This window comes from Lycorma delicatula, chromosome 5 (assembly GCF_047948215.1).
Source record: "Lycorma delicatula isolate Av1 chromosome 5, ASM4794821v1, whole genome shotgun sequence".
Lineage (NCBI taxonomy): Eukaryota > Metazoa > Arthropoda > Insecta > Hemiptera > Fulgoridae > Lycorma > Lycorma delicatula.
This window is the reverse complement of record NC_134459.1, coordinates 159,504,694-159,521,092: the sequence shown is the minus strand read 5'-3', so window position 1 is coordinate 159,521,092 and position 16,399 is coordinate 159,504,694. Positions and strand designations below refer to the sequence as shown.

The following is a 16,399-nucleotide window of genomic DNA, read 5'->3' as shown; positions in this document are numbered from 1 at the left end:
GCAGCTCAATATAAAAATCGTAAAAATTTTGTGAATTTAATGTATGATGAGGATGACTTTGGTCCAGGGGCAGAATGACATTCGTTTGCCACATCACATTAAAAAGTGCATTTGTTGGTTTTGGTGATAGTCTTAAAAGAAAAGATTAACATCAAAAGCAAGTTTACAACGCCCATAGCAAGATCAAGTAACAACAGTCACTCAGCTTTATTATTAGGCTTGGTCAAATATTAAAAATATGAATTTCATATTTGTTTCAAATGAAAAGTATTTAGCAAAACGATTGCAATCTAAGGTACTCAGAAGTTGCGTGCTTTTTTACCAGTCAGGAAAGGATATTTTAAAACAAAAATTATTTCCAGAAATGAAGAATATGAACAACTTAAAGTTTTGCACGAAAGAGAAGTTGGTTTTCCTCAAATTTATGATATAAAAGGTTTTGTCTTGTGCATTATAATGGTGCTTTGTGGTTAGTTTGTGTATTATCTAGAAAAGAATCAACAGAAGAAGCGGAAGTAAGTTTTCCTCACTTTCAAGGTCCATCTCCTTTTTATGTTTTTCCAGCACACAGTGATATTCTAATATTACCTCGACAGGAAATACTAACAGAAGTTAATCCGTAAACTGTTTCTGGACATAGATACACATTATCTGAAAAGGAAATTACTTGGGCAAATGAAAAACTTCATTTGGTATTTCAAATAACCAAATAAACACTTTTAAAATTTAACTCGATACTAGAATGTTCTTGGTATAATTTTTAAGTAGCAATAATTAAAAGCCAATGAAAATATCAGATTACATTTATTAAATCATTATAAAAAATTTAATTATTTAGAAGCATTAGTTTGAAAAATTAATTAGTACGTTACCATTCTCTCTTTTTCTGATTAGGTTCTGGAATCGCTGCAAGATATTTCTTCAGATGATGATATATATGAATATAAATGGAGTTTAGTCTTGTACAGTCTCAGGTTGACCATTCCTGAGATAGGCAGTTAATTGTAACCAAATACCAATATCCTTAATCTAGTAAAATTCAAATCTGTATAAAAGTACATATCTGTACTCCCTTTACTAGAATTTGAACCTTAGAACTTTCTTTTAAACAGATTTGAATACTAGGTCATTAATAACTGTTTTCCTTTTGCGGTTGAGTTTCAAATATAACCAGACATCTTAGGAATGGTTGACCTGAGATTGTACATGACTAAATTTCATTTACGTTCATACATATAATCCTCTGAAGTAATACGTTACATTCCAAAGACTAATTAGAAAAAGACAGTACATTAGCGTTATTCAATACATAAGTGCTGTTGATTTATTTTATGAAACTATTGTTAAAATTAATATAAACTAAATATTATTTATTTAAAATAACTGCTACTGGAGTGAAACTGTTAATTTAAGAATTTATAAAACTTTAATTTGAAATTCTTACTGATTTGCCTTACTTTCTGTATACTGTGTAAGATTTTAAGATTGTCAAAATGTACAAATCACGAATGCCGTAACTGTAATTATTTAAAGATCTGCTTTATTATATTTTAATTATTAGTCATACAGATATTATTCATATTATTGTATCTCTTCTATTAGAAGAGATAAGTCTTGAGAATTATATTTTATACATAATTATGTTTTATACTTGTGTTTTTATGATCACTTAAAAATGTTTGAGATTTATTGTTTTATTGTTTATGTTTGAGATTGAAGATTATAAAGTAAAGTAAAATGTTAATGGCCAAATGATGAAGAGCTTGACAAACCACACAGTCAAACTCCTGGCCAGCATAGTTGTACAGTCCAAATATTCACCATGTTTTTTTGTTTTTTTTTTATGTAATATTCTTTTAAACAATTGATTGTTAAACTTTTTCACCCACCACCCACATTGAGAATCAAAACGTTTCTAGCTTAAAACTTACCATCTGTTAAAAATAATAATTGCAGTTCTCTTAAAAACAGCAACTGCAATTGTTTTTAAACGTGGCATATCCTATTTCTGAGTTGAATGTTACACTTTAAATGAGAGCAATTAAAATGCATATTTAATTCTATAGTTATATAACTATATATATATAGTTATATAACTATATATATATATAGTTATATAACTATATATATATATAGTTATATAACTATAGTTATATAGTCATTCATTCTAATTTTTTCAGGAGAGCAGAAAAACCTTTGAAATTGAATTAACAGAATGTAATATAACAGTTATATCATAAATTTAATCTAAGATTTCTAATTACCTGTATTTAAGATAAATTCTTTTTTTTATCTATTACTTGCTTAGAAGATTTCTTACAATTCAAAAAACATGTAGGTTATGTCAAACAATGGTGATCGGCTACATAGGGCGTTTTGAACTTGGATGTTTTAGTTATAGTTGAAAAATATGCTTTGAAAAACAGCTGTCTGCCTAGAAACTTAATTTTGCCTGCTCTTTTCTTGAACTGAAACCTAATACAAGTGTTCATGATATTATTAGGTTTATATTATAAAATGTTTTTCTGAATTATTGAAATTACTAGGAAACAAAATAATTGTAGAGATAGAATGTAAAGACGTTACTTACAACAAAACACTTTCATTTTTTTAGATAACAGTACAAAAATACATTATAAGAGATATTTAATTGGTTAATTACCATTAGGTTTACAAACTAAAAATAAACTAATGAATAACTATTGCTTCATTAGAACACTGAAAATATAAAAACATTCTTAAAAATTAAAGACAAAAAAAATATAGTAACATTACAAGAGATATTTAATTAGTTTCTTATCCTACTGACTTGTATTATAACTAATCAGACTTTTATAAACAAAAAATTAAACTTTGTATTGAATTATTATAATAAGGTTTGCTAACTAAAAATAAAACTAATGAATAACTGTTGCTTCATTAGTATATTGTGAAAATATAAAAACGCTCTTAAAAGTTTAAAGTAACAGTTCTATACATTATAGTTTTACATAAATGTACAGTATAATATTATTTTATTAAAAATATTAATTTGTTGACACCTGTCTTTAAATTTTTTTTTAATTTCTTTTTACCTTAACATGTTCTATTGCGCTCCTCTTTTTCTGCATAACTGAATGAAAGACCATCATAGAAGGGCCAAAAATCTTTATCTTAACTTCTTTAAGCTCCTGGAGATTTTGATTTTTTTTTGTGTCACTCTCTCTCTCTCTCTCTCTCTCTCTCTGACAGAGAGGTTATCTCTCTCTTAGAGAGATCAGGTTCAAACCTACTAAACGTTAGTTGCTTTTATACGGATTTAAAAACTAAACCATGCATACTGATATGCTTTGGTGGCACCTTATTTCTCAGGAATGGTAGGCCTGAGTACATAATTACACATTGTTTACGCATCATGCTGATCCAATTGGACCATGGTGACGTTACTTTGTTGTTCATTTTATTACAACTCGCACATTAAGAAAATAAAACTCATATTTGTAATAGTTTTTGTAAATTCCATAGATAGTAAATTGGTATAAAAAAATATTCAACAAGATTTTTCATTTCCTGGCATATTTCTGTCTTAATTCTTTGATTTTATTTTTTTAATTATGGTTTTTAATCCCTTTTTGTTCTTTATTTTAGTGCAAAACCATGTTATTATGCCCTTTATTTTTCACTAAACCTTTGTTATTTCACCCATTTATTTTTTAGTTCACATTTTGGTTTGAAATAATGAAATTCCACAAAAACTAATTTAAGTACTTTTATTATTATTCAGTTTAATGACGAAAATTATATAATTAACTAACTGGACGTGATGTTGACTGAAATATGTGAATATACATCTGCTGTGTATGTAGCAAATGTTATTTTAACTGACAGTGGTGTTGAAGAGGCCATTTGCTGAATTAATTCTTTGATGGGCCCAGAATATATTCATCCTCTTTTAGTGAAGAAATACTCTGCCATATGGTGTGGTTTTTTACTAAGGTGTGTACCACAGAAGTGCTAATTTGTAAGAATTAAAAAAATATCATGCAGTATGAGGTGTTTTTATTTTAATTATTATAAATTTATTATCATTGTATTATTTATATCTTATAAGATATTATATTAATTATATATTATATTAATTTTAATATATAATTATGTATTATAAATAATATTTTCTTTGTTTTTTTATATATATATATATATATATATATATACACACACACACCCACACTTCATAATCTACAGGATGTCCAGACTAAAAGTATCCAAAAGTACATGTTAATAACTTTCTTCTTTTTTTTTTTTACTAAACTTAGCAACTCGTCATGTTCTAATGTAGGCTAGTCAACTTCAGTGTATGCACTTTTTTTAGCTGGTCAGATGCCTAGACAATAATCTAACTCTTGCTAGGTGTTTGGGAGCATCTGCGGCATTATTAGACCAAACACCTTTAACATTTTTTGTGTTAAATCATTAAAATCTCAATATTTTCTTTGGTATAATTTATAATAAAACCCCAAGCAAAAACATCCAGAGAAGTGATATCTGAGAGTGACATCTTTCTATTTTAAGGTACTTTAAGTTATAAGGAAAAATGTAACCATAACAGATTTTTAATGAGAGTACTAAAAGTTATTTCTAAAGAATCTTGAAACAAATTTTGCTTATAGGTCAATACCTTAAGCACATAACATAATTAGGGAAAAAATTAATTATTACATATTTCGTACGGTATCATTAATGGTTTTCGTAAATAATCAATGAAAATGATAGCTAAATTTAGTGCATCCTAACCTTAACCCACCGGGTTGGTCTAGTGGTGAACGCGTCTTCCCAAATCAGCTGATTTGGAAGCCAAGAGTTCCAGCGTTCAAGTCCTAGTAAAGCCAGCTATTTTTACACGGATTTGAATACTAGATTGTGGATACCGGTGTTCTTTGGTGGTTGGGTTTCAATTAACCACACATCTCAGGAATGGTCGAACTGAGAATGTACAAGACTATATTTCATTTACACTCATACATATCATCCTCATTCATCCTCTAAAGTATTATCTAAACAGTAGTTACCGGAGGCTAAACAGGAAAAAGAAAGAAAGTGGCCATGCAGTTGGACTTCCTCGTCTGATCGAATATCTGGAGAAGTGTTTTCCAGGAACATAACTGCATAACTGAATGGAAGATCATCATAGAAGGGTCAAAAATCTTTATAAAACTTTTTTAAGCTCTTGCAGATTTTGATTTTTTTTTTTGTGTCGCTCTCTCTCTCTCTCTTTCTCTCTCTCTCTCTCTCTCTCTCTCTCTCTCTCTCTCTCTCTCTCTCTCTCTCTCTCTCTCTCTGAGAGAGAGGTTATCTCTCTCTTAGAGAGATCAGGTTCAAACCTACTAAACGTTAGTTGCTTTTTTACGGAACACAAATGGTGAGTAGATGGTTATGTTAATATTGGCAATGTTTAACATTGTCTTTGAAATTATGTTTTAAATTATATTAAAAATTACTATGTAAAGGCAATCATTATTTCAAAAAAATGTTTTTCAATGTTTATTCATTGTAATGAAATGTTTTTAAATGAAATTCTTTTCTTGAAGATGCTTTTACAGATAAGATATTGCACAGGAAGATAACTGTAACTCTGAATGAGTTACAACTCAATGAATGATACAACTCTGAATGTACTATATTGTTTGTTTTGAAGAAGCCACTGTAGTTATAATTTCAAGTCATAAGAGTTCTTGAGAAAATTGTTGAATTTTTGATAAAGTTATTTTCATCCTAATCTGGATGAAATTATAAAGCTAATCTGTCTTAAAATCTTTTATTTTGATGTTCCTGATAAATTTTGTAATTAGTCATTCAATTAGGGTGGTTCAGTGTATGAATGTGTGAATCCTAATGTCAATGCAAATAAGATGTGAACTAATAAATAAAAAAAAAAACGTGCAGATTCAATAGCTAAGGGTGTCATTACATATTGATTCAGTTTTGTTTCTGATAAGCTAGAGTACATTTCAAAAGTTAGAAACATATCTTATTGCTATTTTATTTTAGTCCTTTTATTGCTATTACCTTGCTTACGTTACTGCTTGCTTTATTATCTTGCTATTTATTGCTTACTTTATTGCTGTTATCTAGTTTTCTTGAAAGATTAGTTTTCTGAAAGATTTCATCAGAAATTACTTCTGTGGAAATATTTAATAATTTGAGATTTTACATTTTTTTAACTAGCTTATTTGGTTTTCCTTTTTTAAAAAAAAGTTAAATATTTGTTTCATTAATTTATTTTCATCCATTCCAGTCAAGTGACCATAAAATTAGTTCTTTTTCTAATTGTATGACTTTTCAAAATTTTGGTAAAATTCTTCAGATTTGCTTAATTTAGCAGTATTATTTTGAGTTTTGGCCGTAAAGTTACAATTATTAGATTTCCCTAAGAAATTTTGTAAGATGAAAGCCACTTTGATTTTTTGTGTTCTGGCTTTTATTTTTTTCTAAAACATGTTCAGCATAATTATTTTGCTTTAAATTTTTAACTCTTGATTGATTCTTATTCTGAAATTTTCACTTTTTGGATTCTACTTTTATTATTGGAATCCATTATATAAAATTTGTAGCCTAATTTTGTTTGCACATTTTTCTAGTTCTTGATTTTAATTTTCTCTATCTAAAGTCTTTTACCAAAGTTATCAGATCATCAGCTAATGGTAAAACATTTACATTTAAATATTAAGATGTTAACCCCCCCCCCCATTTTTATTAAGTATTTTTATTTTCCTATTATATTCTGCAATTAATTTTTCCAGAGCACAATCGAGTAATATTGTAAGACCATCCTCTTGTCTCATTGTAGTTTTTATTTAAAAGGTTATTTTGATGGGTTACCATACTTTAACTTCTACTGCTATAGCGCTAGACAGGGTAGTAAAAAGCAACAAGAACACATGAAATAGATTTACATTATCAAATAAAATATAATACTGCTTACTAAGAAGTTAAACATTTTTACAACTTATATTGCCAATGTCTATCTACGTTTTAACCATTACTTTAATCTGGCATTATAGTATTAGTTAACGCATTATAGCACATTAACGTAACTGTAACATAATAAATAATAATTATTATAATCGCCAATCAGCTGTCACTGATCACCGATTACAAATCCTGTTAATTGGATACACAATATAATACTGCCTATTACGCTGTACATCATCCCTACTGTAATCTTCACACAAATTCTTATTTAAGTCCAATATTCAATATTATATCAGTTGGGTTTAAGGAAACACTTGCTGTTATGATTACATTTACTATTTGATCATAAAATTTGATTTGTGACCTCAAAAAGCAGCAACAGCACATGTATTCTTCAGGTCTTAAGTGAAGCGTGTAATTAGAAAGGAAAGCTGGAAGGATGTACGAGTAAAGTGTTATTAGAAGTGGATTTGCAGGTTTGTTTCTAATGTTATAGAATATATATTGTTATATTAACATAATGGAAAAATTAACATTATTTGTACCTCCCTTAAGGTGGTACACAGTTACTTTGTACTAATTATAAATTGAAGGTGGGTTCAAGGATAGGATTTTTTTAAGGCAGACAGTTTTTGAAAAACAAAGTTTTAACAGTTCATTGGTGTATCTCAATTTTTACACTGCTCAAAAACGAGTGTAATGTATTTAGAATGTGTGTATATATATATGTATATATGTGTGTTTGTATGTTTGTCCCAATGTAGCTGCACAACAGTTGAACCAATTTAGAAGTATGACTAAGTTGGATTCCTTATTTTACTGGGAGTGTCCTAGGCTATATATATATATATATATATGTATAAAAATTATACAATATACAAAATTGTCATCCACACTATATTATAGATTATATAACAACATTATAGATATTATAGATTGACAACATTATAAGTATACAGTTTAGTAAGAAGTCAATGCCACAATGCCAGACAGTGCTTCCATCTCATCAAATGCAAAATAGAAAATCCACTCTTAAGTTAAATTTAAAATAAGGTTACAGGTACTTCCTACACTACCCAGCAGGCAGTTATAGAACTTAGGTATTACCTAGGTTTATAGTTCTCCACTATCTTTCGGTAGGTAATTCCCTAATTTTTTATTGTTTTTTAGCTGCCATAATTCACACCTCTATTATTTTTCTTATGTTGGCAATGCAATCTATAATTGAATTTCAAATTAACTAGGACAAAGTAGATTTGGTTTAGAAGATAGAGTGGAAAAAACTTCCTTAAATTTAATAAACCATCAACCCAAGTATGTAATAAAATTCACCTGATATTTCACTTAACAGTTGCATTTATATAAGCACAGTCATGTAACTAATAAGCCGAAACTAGATGAAAAATTAAAAATTTGATATTTTATTTTAAAGCGTTATGAACTAATTTACTGACATAAGCATAAATTATCCAGATCACTTGCATTACAGTTTGCAACTTATCAAGATTGTTATGAATATACTAGAGCAGTATCATACCCAATATAAATCAGCTGGTCATATAATAACCATATGTTTACTAGTAACTTTAAAGTGGTTGTCAAAAAAAATTGTCTCGTTATTTTAGATCTCGTATATCTATTACATAAAGATGAAAAGGGGTTTTGTTTGTTCGGGATAAACAAAAAACCACTTGATCAAACGCAACCAGATTTTTACCCATGTTTCTTGGGCATAACTGAGAAGGTTTTTTGATGTATTTCATTTAAAAAAATCTCTGAAGAACCAACTGATCGATTGCTTTCACATTTTCAGGATACATTCGTATTACACCAGGGAAGGTTTTAAGCCACAGACCGAGGCTCTTGCTCCCTTGAACATTAATAATTGTATTATTTTTTCACCCCCAAGGAGCGTGAAGTTGTAAATTAAAGATATTCTTTACGGAAAAAAAAAGATTAATTCTTTTACTTCATTATTATGGCAAAGAAATAAGTTATGAATTTTTCTGTCAAAAGTGTGTGTACTTTAGCTATTGTTATTCTAACCCACCGGGGGTCGGTCTAGTGGTTAACTCTTCAGCTGATTTGGAAGTCGATCTTTCTAACGTTCAAATTCTAGTAAAGGCAGTTACTGTTATACGGATTTGAATACTAGACCGTGTATACCGGTGTTTTTGTGTTTCAATTAACCACAATTCTCAGGAATGGTCGACCTGAGACTGTACAAGACTACACTTCAAACCCATCATCCTGTGAAGTGTTATGGTTCCGAAGCTAAACAGAAAAAGCAAGGTTAAAAGCTACTGTTATTCTGTCTTTTTCTAGTTTCTTTTTCAGGTTTCTATATTTTTTTGTTATTTATCAGTATTATCAGTATATAGGTCTGAATATTTGTTATTTATCAGTATTATCAGTATATAGGTCTGAATATTTGTTATTTATCAGTATTATTCTCACACTAATGAGGATAATGAACAGTGCGCATGTCCAGGGGAGCGTAGCCTTCTAGGTAGACGGGAATGGCGACCGAATTTAACTCTTTGGGTGTTCAAGGCGCCGTCCCTCTGTAACACAGGAATGGCGAGCGCTGCGGCCCTGGGAGACCCTGACTTGGGTGGAAGTTTTACCTTGGCCTTGGGGGTCCAGGTTCCGACTAGTCTTTAATAAATTACTGAATTATTTGAAAGATAAATTTATATGAATAAAATTAAACGTTTTTTATCCACAAATATTGCTGTTGTACAAACAGCAATTGTTAAAATCTAATTGAAGTATAATCAACAAAAAAATAAAGAACCTTAATTTTCTTCATCTTAAAATAAAATAACTTTACATTAAATGCAATAATAGTTTTTCTCGAATTATTTTTATTAATATATCATAAATTGCAATATTTTATATTTATATATATTTTCATTCTTCAATTATTTTTTTAACTGTTTGCCAGTGGATTAAAGATATTTTAATAATAATTTTTCCATATAAAAAGCTTAATTTGTGACTGTAGGCTTATCCTCAAAGATTCAAATATTGTATCATTTTTATTTTTGCAAGTCGCTTAATAAAATATTAATGAACAAGTTTGTTGTTAAATAAAGAATTTTTGCTCAGGAAATAGAAACTGAGAGTTTTGTACTTCAAGATTCATAATGGCATGACAAAGAAATACACCAACAATCTATAAAGAACCTCAAATGCCTTTATCAGGCATGATGGGTAAAATTGCATTTACTTGTGTAATATAAATGTTGTTGTAATGATGCTGCAAATTAGTAATCATGGTCTGCAATTCAATGGATATAACAAAGGTAGCCAAACATCTGAATTTATGTAGTTGTAAATTCCATTAAATTAAATAAATTATTACATGAATTTTATGCAAATCTATCATTTATTCCATTGAATAAATTATTCAATTTTTATTATTATTATTTTCTGTGAAGTAAATAACTAAGTCAAGTAACTTACTTACTTACTAAGTAAGTAAATAAGTAAAGTAACTTACTTTTGCCTTGTCAATAAAGCACATTTTATTTTATTTTTTTCAATAGCAGTGGTCTATATAAGTTATTTGTAACTCTATGCCTATTGTGTATCACCTTACACTAAAAATAGTTAAATGAAAGAAAAAATTTATCGGCTGAGTTATCTCAAAAATCCAAACTGAAAAAATTACTATATTACAAAAATAAAAATCTCTTAATCCAGCTTTAGATAATGAAGTAAATTTCATATTGTGTGTATTTAAAATAAAATAAACGTGCTAAACGGATGACGATTGAATGGAGGAGAGTTTTAAACAATAGTGAAACTCCATACGCAACAGACTCAGAATTTAAGAACACACAGGAGGCTTCATAAATCCTACAGAGTTGGCAGCCAATATGTAAAGTGATTAAGCTGTTTACTGCTGCAGTAAAAAGAACTACAGATTTTTACAAGATGCAGTTTTTTTAAGATATAAATAACTATTACTAATTATATTTAATTTTTTCATTTGTAGATGGCTTGGTTAAAAGAAGAAGGATTTGGAGGTATCATGGTTTGGTCTGTAGTTACGGAAGACTTCAGAGGGTCTCGTGGAACAGGAAAATTCCCTTTAATGAATGCAATGGGACAAGAATTAGATGGTTACACAGTAAAATATGATGGTCCTTAGGAAACTTCTAATCCTGTTGGTGGTGTTGGTTATACAACTAAAGATCGTAAGTTCTTTACCAAAAATAAAATAATAAATTATACTGTATACATTCTGTATAACGATAACCAATTTTTAATTTGCTAGTTTAATTTACTTACTTAATGTAAGAATTATCTTATTGTTCCAAGCTGTAGTTTTAAAATTAGTTTAACTGTGGAGTAGAATAGAAATATTATTTGATAGATTTTTTTGTGAATTTTGAGTATCCAAATAACCTTTACTTTTTTTTTATCATATCATATCCATATCTCTATTCTTTACGTATTAAACAGCTACCTGAAAACAAATTTAACCTTTCTTTATTAAGCAAAACAGTCATCCATTCCTAAAATTGTATGCCCTGTGGAATTATCTGACTGCATTATACACCATTCACCCAGATCCCCCAATGGAGGGTTAAGTGGTGGTAATCCTTTACTTGAGTGAATAGATAATATTCCTGATATTAATTGATTTGCGATGCTACTACCTCAGATTCAAGTAGCTAGCTAAAAGTATAACTTTTAATGGATTTGAACCCCCTACATGTTACTGTTTTTTTTACTTTTTTCATAAGGATAAAGAATACAGAACTTTCTCAGGAATTGTCCGACTGAAATTGAACCGATGTAAGTGCCTAATTGTAATTGTGCCCTAACGTAATGTAATTTTTAAGTAAATTGTATTTGAGATTTATGATAAGATGGATATTTTAAGACTTTACATACAAAAAAGTAAACAAAATAAAATATCAAATTCATCAAAATGAAGTGCCATAAATTTGTACGGTTCTTCCATTTCTGTAAATTTGTATTATTTTATTTACTGAATATTTTTCTTGTTCCTTACATCTTTCCTTATTTCATTATAACTTCTTTCACCACTATAAGTCTCATCTTCTCTATACTTTCATTTTTTCCTGATTATTATTTTACTGAATTTTACTTACTAGAATGTTGCTCAACCAAATATATAATTTTCAGTTCTTTTGTTATACTTTTTTAAATTATCTATTATTGTTTTAATTTTGTGTTAAGAACAATAAATATATCGTTCAAAAGATAATTCAATTAGTTTAAAAAAATAAAATTATAATTAAATAATAATTAAAATTATTAAACACAAATTATCATTAATCAAAAGAGATTGTTAATTATTATTATTATTATTGACATCAACAAAATGTATAAACTTGAGAAATCTATAAAAATGCTGTAGAGCTTTATCAGTATTTATTTAAAACAAATGAAAGTGAATTTTCTATTATTTGTGATAAAAAGGTACAATAAATTTGAAATTTAAGATAAAAATTACTTTCTATATTAGCTTTTTATATTCTTTACTAGCAGTAATGAATTACAGTTCTTTGAGCCACACTCAGACACGAATTGTATTTAAGTGTGGTTATTTACTTGTTTCTTTTAATTACAATTGTAGATATTATCTTAAAAGTAACTGGATGCAACACAATCTTCTCTATAAATCTCCCAGATGTAGACATACCTAAATAACATGGCAGACATTCTGCTCATGACTGCATTCTACGTACCTATATAAAACACAAAAATATTCATCCTTCCAAACCGATTATTGAAATTTTCAAGACCTGTCAACACCTTCGTAAACAAATACTACAAGGCCACACAAGGGGGCCACATACCTTTTAGATAATTGCTGAGAGATGGATGGAGCAATGCAGTTCACAAACCTATCAAAGTATATCAATTTCCTTCAACGTTTCTATTCCCTGTTCTATAGTTGTTTAGCAAATATTATTATATTGTCTACCAGCCTGCTTCTTTCTCTTCATTTATTTACTTACAGAGAAACAAAATTTCAGATCAGTTGAGTTATATCCTGACAAATATGTAGTGCATCATGAAACACTGAATAACAGAACCTAAAAAATTAAATTAGAAACTAGCATTAGAATTTAGATATGAAACTTATAAATATAAAAAAGCCTATCAATCGTGATTGATACACTATAATATTTGGTACGTAACTACAATTTACAATAATATCTATTTGTATAAATTTTTTTTTGTTTTTTTTCAACAATCAAAATTTTTTGGATCCATGGAAGCCTGGTATTGTATACGAAAAATGAGTTTAATCTATTGTTTGAAATGTTCTTTTAATCCTGTAACTTTTTAAATATTCTTCAAATGTTTTCCTACAGGTAGATCTAAAACTGCGGTTTGCTTATTTACTTTTAATTACTGAAAACTATTTTATTTTTTATATATTTTTTAAGTATTGTCAACTGATGCGGTCAGTATCTACTGGATACTATGAGAATAGAATTACACGCTCGGGAACAACCACATCAAAACCAGAGTAGTTTCATTTCTGTCTTTCAAATGTCTATCATAAAGGCACATAACCTTGTAATTTAACTTTGATGATTAATAGTTTTCAGTGGCTTTATCAGTGTTAAGAACAGTTAACATAGTAGGTGATCCTTACTTAACATCATTTTATTTTCAGAAATGTTTGAGATCACCCAGGAGTTACAGAACTCTTATGTTGAAAGCAATGTAATTACTATAGTAATCGGGCATAAAATTTAGTTTACATGTACAATTTTATAGGTTTTTCGTAATTGAAAAATCATTTTTGTTATTACTTTTCAAGAGTAGTTTAAATTTTAAAAAACGTTTAGATAAAATAATTATATTTCTGCTAAATCCAAAAGCATATTTTATGATCCAGTAGTAACTATGTAATTTACGTGTGAGTATTGTTATTGTAATAGGCAACTTAATGTGTGTCACAAGTCACTCGCAAAATGACATAGCCGTACTCAAAAATACCTAGTATTTCACGATGGGCTTATTAGAGATTTTCCTGTGCCTTCTTCACTTAAATGAATATACTTTTGCATTTGTTTAAAAAAAATACTGGTGATGTTCAGTACTACAAATTACATTTTCACTCTGTTCACTGTTCATTGTGTATAGTGAACATCATTATTATCAGAGAAAGTTAGTCTGACAGGTGTTATCTTTATCTCAGTTGTTGCTGTATGTGCATCATAATCATAAAAAATAATGGAAAAGATAGTGTACACCAGGAAAAATATGATATAATTTCCTTTTTTAAGCTGCAAAACCAGCAAAATCTCTAAAAATTTGAATATTTTTGTTCGGAAAACTAAGAGTATAATGAATATATTTTTTCCACAGGAAATGCAGTGTCATGTGAAGAGGAAGACGATTAAATATCATACCACCGAGATAAAGCAGATTGCACTTTGTACTATATGTGTGAAGGTGAAAGAAAACATCATACGCTATTCCCATAAAATCTTTTGTTCACTCTGAAAATGTCTGTGATTGGCCAGAAAACAAACGTAGAACGCTGCATGCATCATACTCAAGCAACACTACCTGCTAAGAGGAGATAAAATAATTATTATAATAACATTAAGTTTTCCTATTTTTTTTACAATGAGCTCATTTTCTATTTACTTTACACTGGTACAATTGTTTGTTCGGTCTACCTTTTTTGAATTTTATTTATGATTGGCCATTATTTTATACTGTACCTAATAATTATTATCTTTAATTTATAAATACTATTAATACTTCTGTTTTAATTATGCAATTTTTTTTTAATGTTTTGTATTTTATGTCAAGTAATGTTATTTGGTTTAAAAGTTATTATGATTACTTTACTGCTTTTTTTACTGTAACTACTTTACTTATTTCTTTTTATAATAACAAATAATTGTTTCTTTATTTTTTGTTTATAAAATAATTTGTTGATTTAAAAGTGTTGATTCCTTTATTGTAATTCTTTCCCGTGTTTGTTTTTATTTGCTTAATAATTTAAAAATTATTCTTAATGTTTTTCCTTTTTTTTCTAGATATTTGGTTCTGGTTTAATAATGACAATCTGTTGCTGATTACTTTACTTGTATTCCCTATTTATATAAAAATGTTTATTTTAATTACAAAGTTTTTCTGTAAATTGACAATTGATATTTTTAGTAGATCATCTGCAAAGATTCATTGCTAACATACTTAATATTCTTGTATCGCTTTGGTATATTTAATAAATCTTTTAAATAAATTGATGGTAAATTACTGGTCATTTTTTGTTAATTTCTTTTACATATAACATTTTTATGATCATAAACTTTAAATGTGATTTATATCTTCACAATTTATTCTGATACATTTGTATATTATTTTGTATGTTATTACTAATTTTAATAATTATGGTGTCATACAGATTTTTTTTTGTTGAAACTATTAATATTCCATTTCAGATAAAAAAATATATTTATATATATATATGTATGTATGTATGTATGTATGTATGTATACATACATGTAATGGTGTTTTTATATTGACATGGTTTTAACCGCTTACAATTACTTTGACATCTTTTGGTAATATTGGACAGTTATACTTGGATAATTTTTTTAAAGGTTATTATAATAAGCAGGCCGTAATGACATATAACAGCGAATATGATAAAAGTTATCGTTGCAGTTGATCATTGATATGGTGCAGGCCCCTTGGGGTGGTTGGATAGATTGATAAAACAGAACTAATTGATATGTATTAATATTTATTGATTTGTGTTACAAAATGAAATGCATTATGACAAAAGCTGTTTGTTGTGCATGGGGATTGAAAGGTATAGTTTTAACCAAAATATAACAAAATGATTGTTTTAGCTTATATTTTTGTATGGCATTTCAATATGTTAAAAACGTTAACAAAAATTAAAAAAATATATTAAAAAATTGCCATTTATACATAAATAATAAAAATGTTTGTATTAAATAAATATCATTGTATAAAATATTATTGTGAATGTAAAATATTACTATAATATTATAATTATTTATATAGGTTTTCAACAAAAAATAGGCATCCTATTTTGATGTTTCGGTTTTTGTATCTGATCTTTGCACTCAAATCATCCATCTCACAAAAGATTTTCTTTATTTTGTTCAAAACCAGTTTAAATAGGTTCGGTGATAGTTCATCACCTCTTCACCTCATCACCTTTTTTGACTAGGAAAGGTTTGCCTATATTTGCTGTAATTTTAAATTTAGAGAATGTGTTTGTAAGAGTGAGTTTAATGAGGTTCAAATTTTTCTGGTCAACTCATATTCTCTCAAAATTTGAAAAAAGTCTCTGTCCACAAAATCATACGCTTTCTGAAATTTTGTAAAAGATATAAGAAAGGTTTGTTTCTGGATACGTAATATTTTAGAATCGATCAGACTTTGTATTTATTCTGAATA

General features: G+C 28.0%; 1 protein-coding gene across 5 annotated transcripts in view; it reads left to right on the top strand.

Moving 5' to 3' along the window:
* The window catches only part of LOC142325543 (endochitinase-like), a 72,472-nt gene extending 57,685 nt beyond the window's left edge, over nt 1-14,787 (top strand). The window contains exons 1-3 of one of the 5 annotated variants that reach the window (XM_075367422.1): nt 3,940-3,975; nt 10,955-11,156; nt 14,320-14,785. In XM_075367422.1, the coding sequence (XP_075223537.1) occupies nt 3,955-3,975; nt 10,955-11,110 (177 nt within the window). In that variant the 5' untranslated portion in view covers nt 3,940-3,954 and the 3' untranslated portion in view covers nt 11,111-11,156; nt 14,320-14,785. Of the gene's footprint in view, nt 1-3,939; nt 3,976-5,383; nt 5,399-7,410; nt 7,428-10,954; nt 11,157-14,319 lie in introns of those variants that run through there. The other 4 variants (XR_012756566.1, XR_012756565.1, XR_012756564.1 and 1 more) reach the window with 4 other exon arrangements.
* The last annotated feature ends 1,612 nt before the right edge of the window (nt 14,788-16,399 follow it).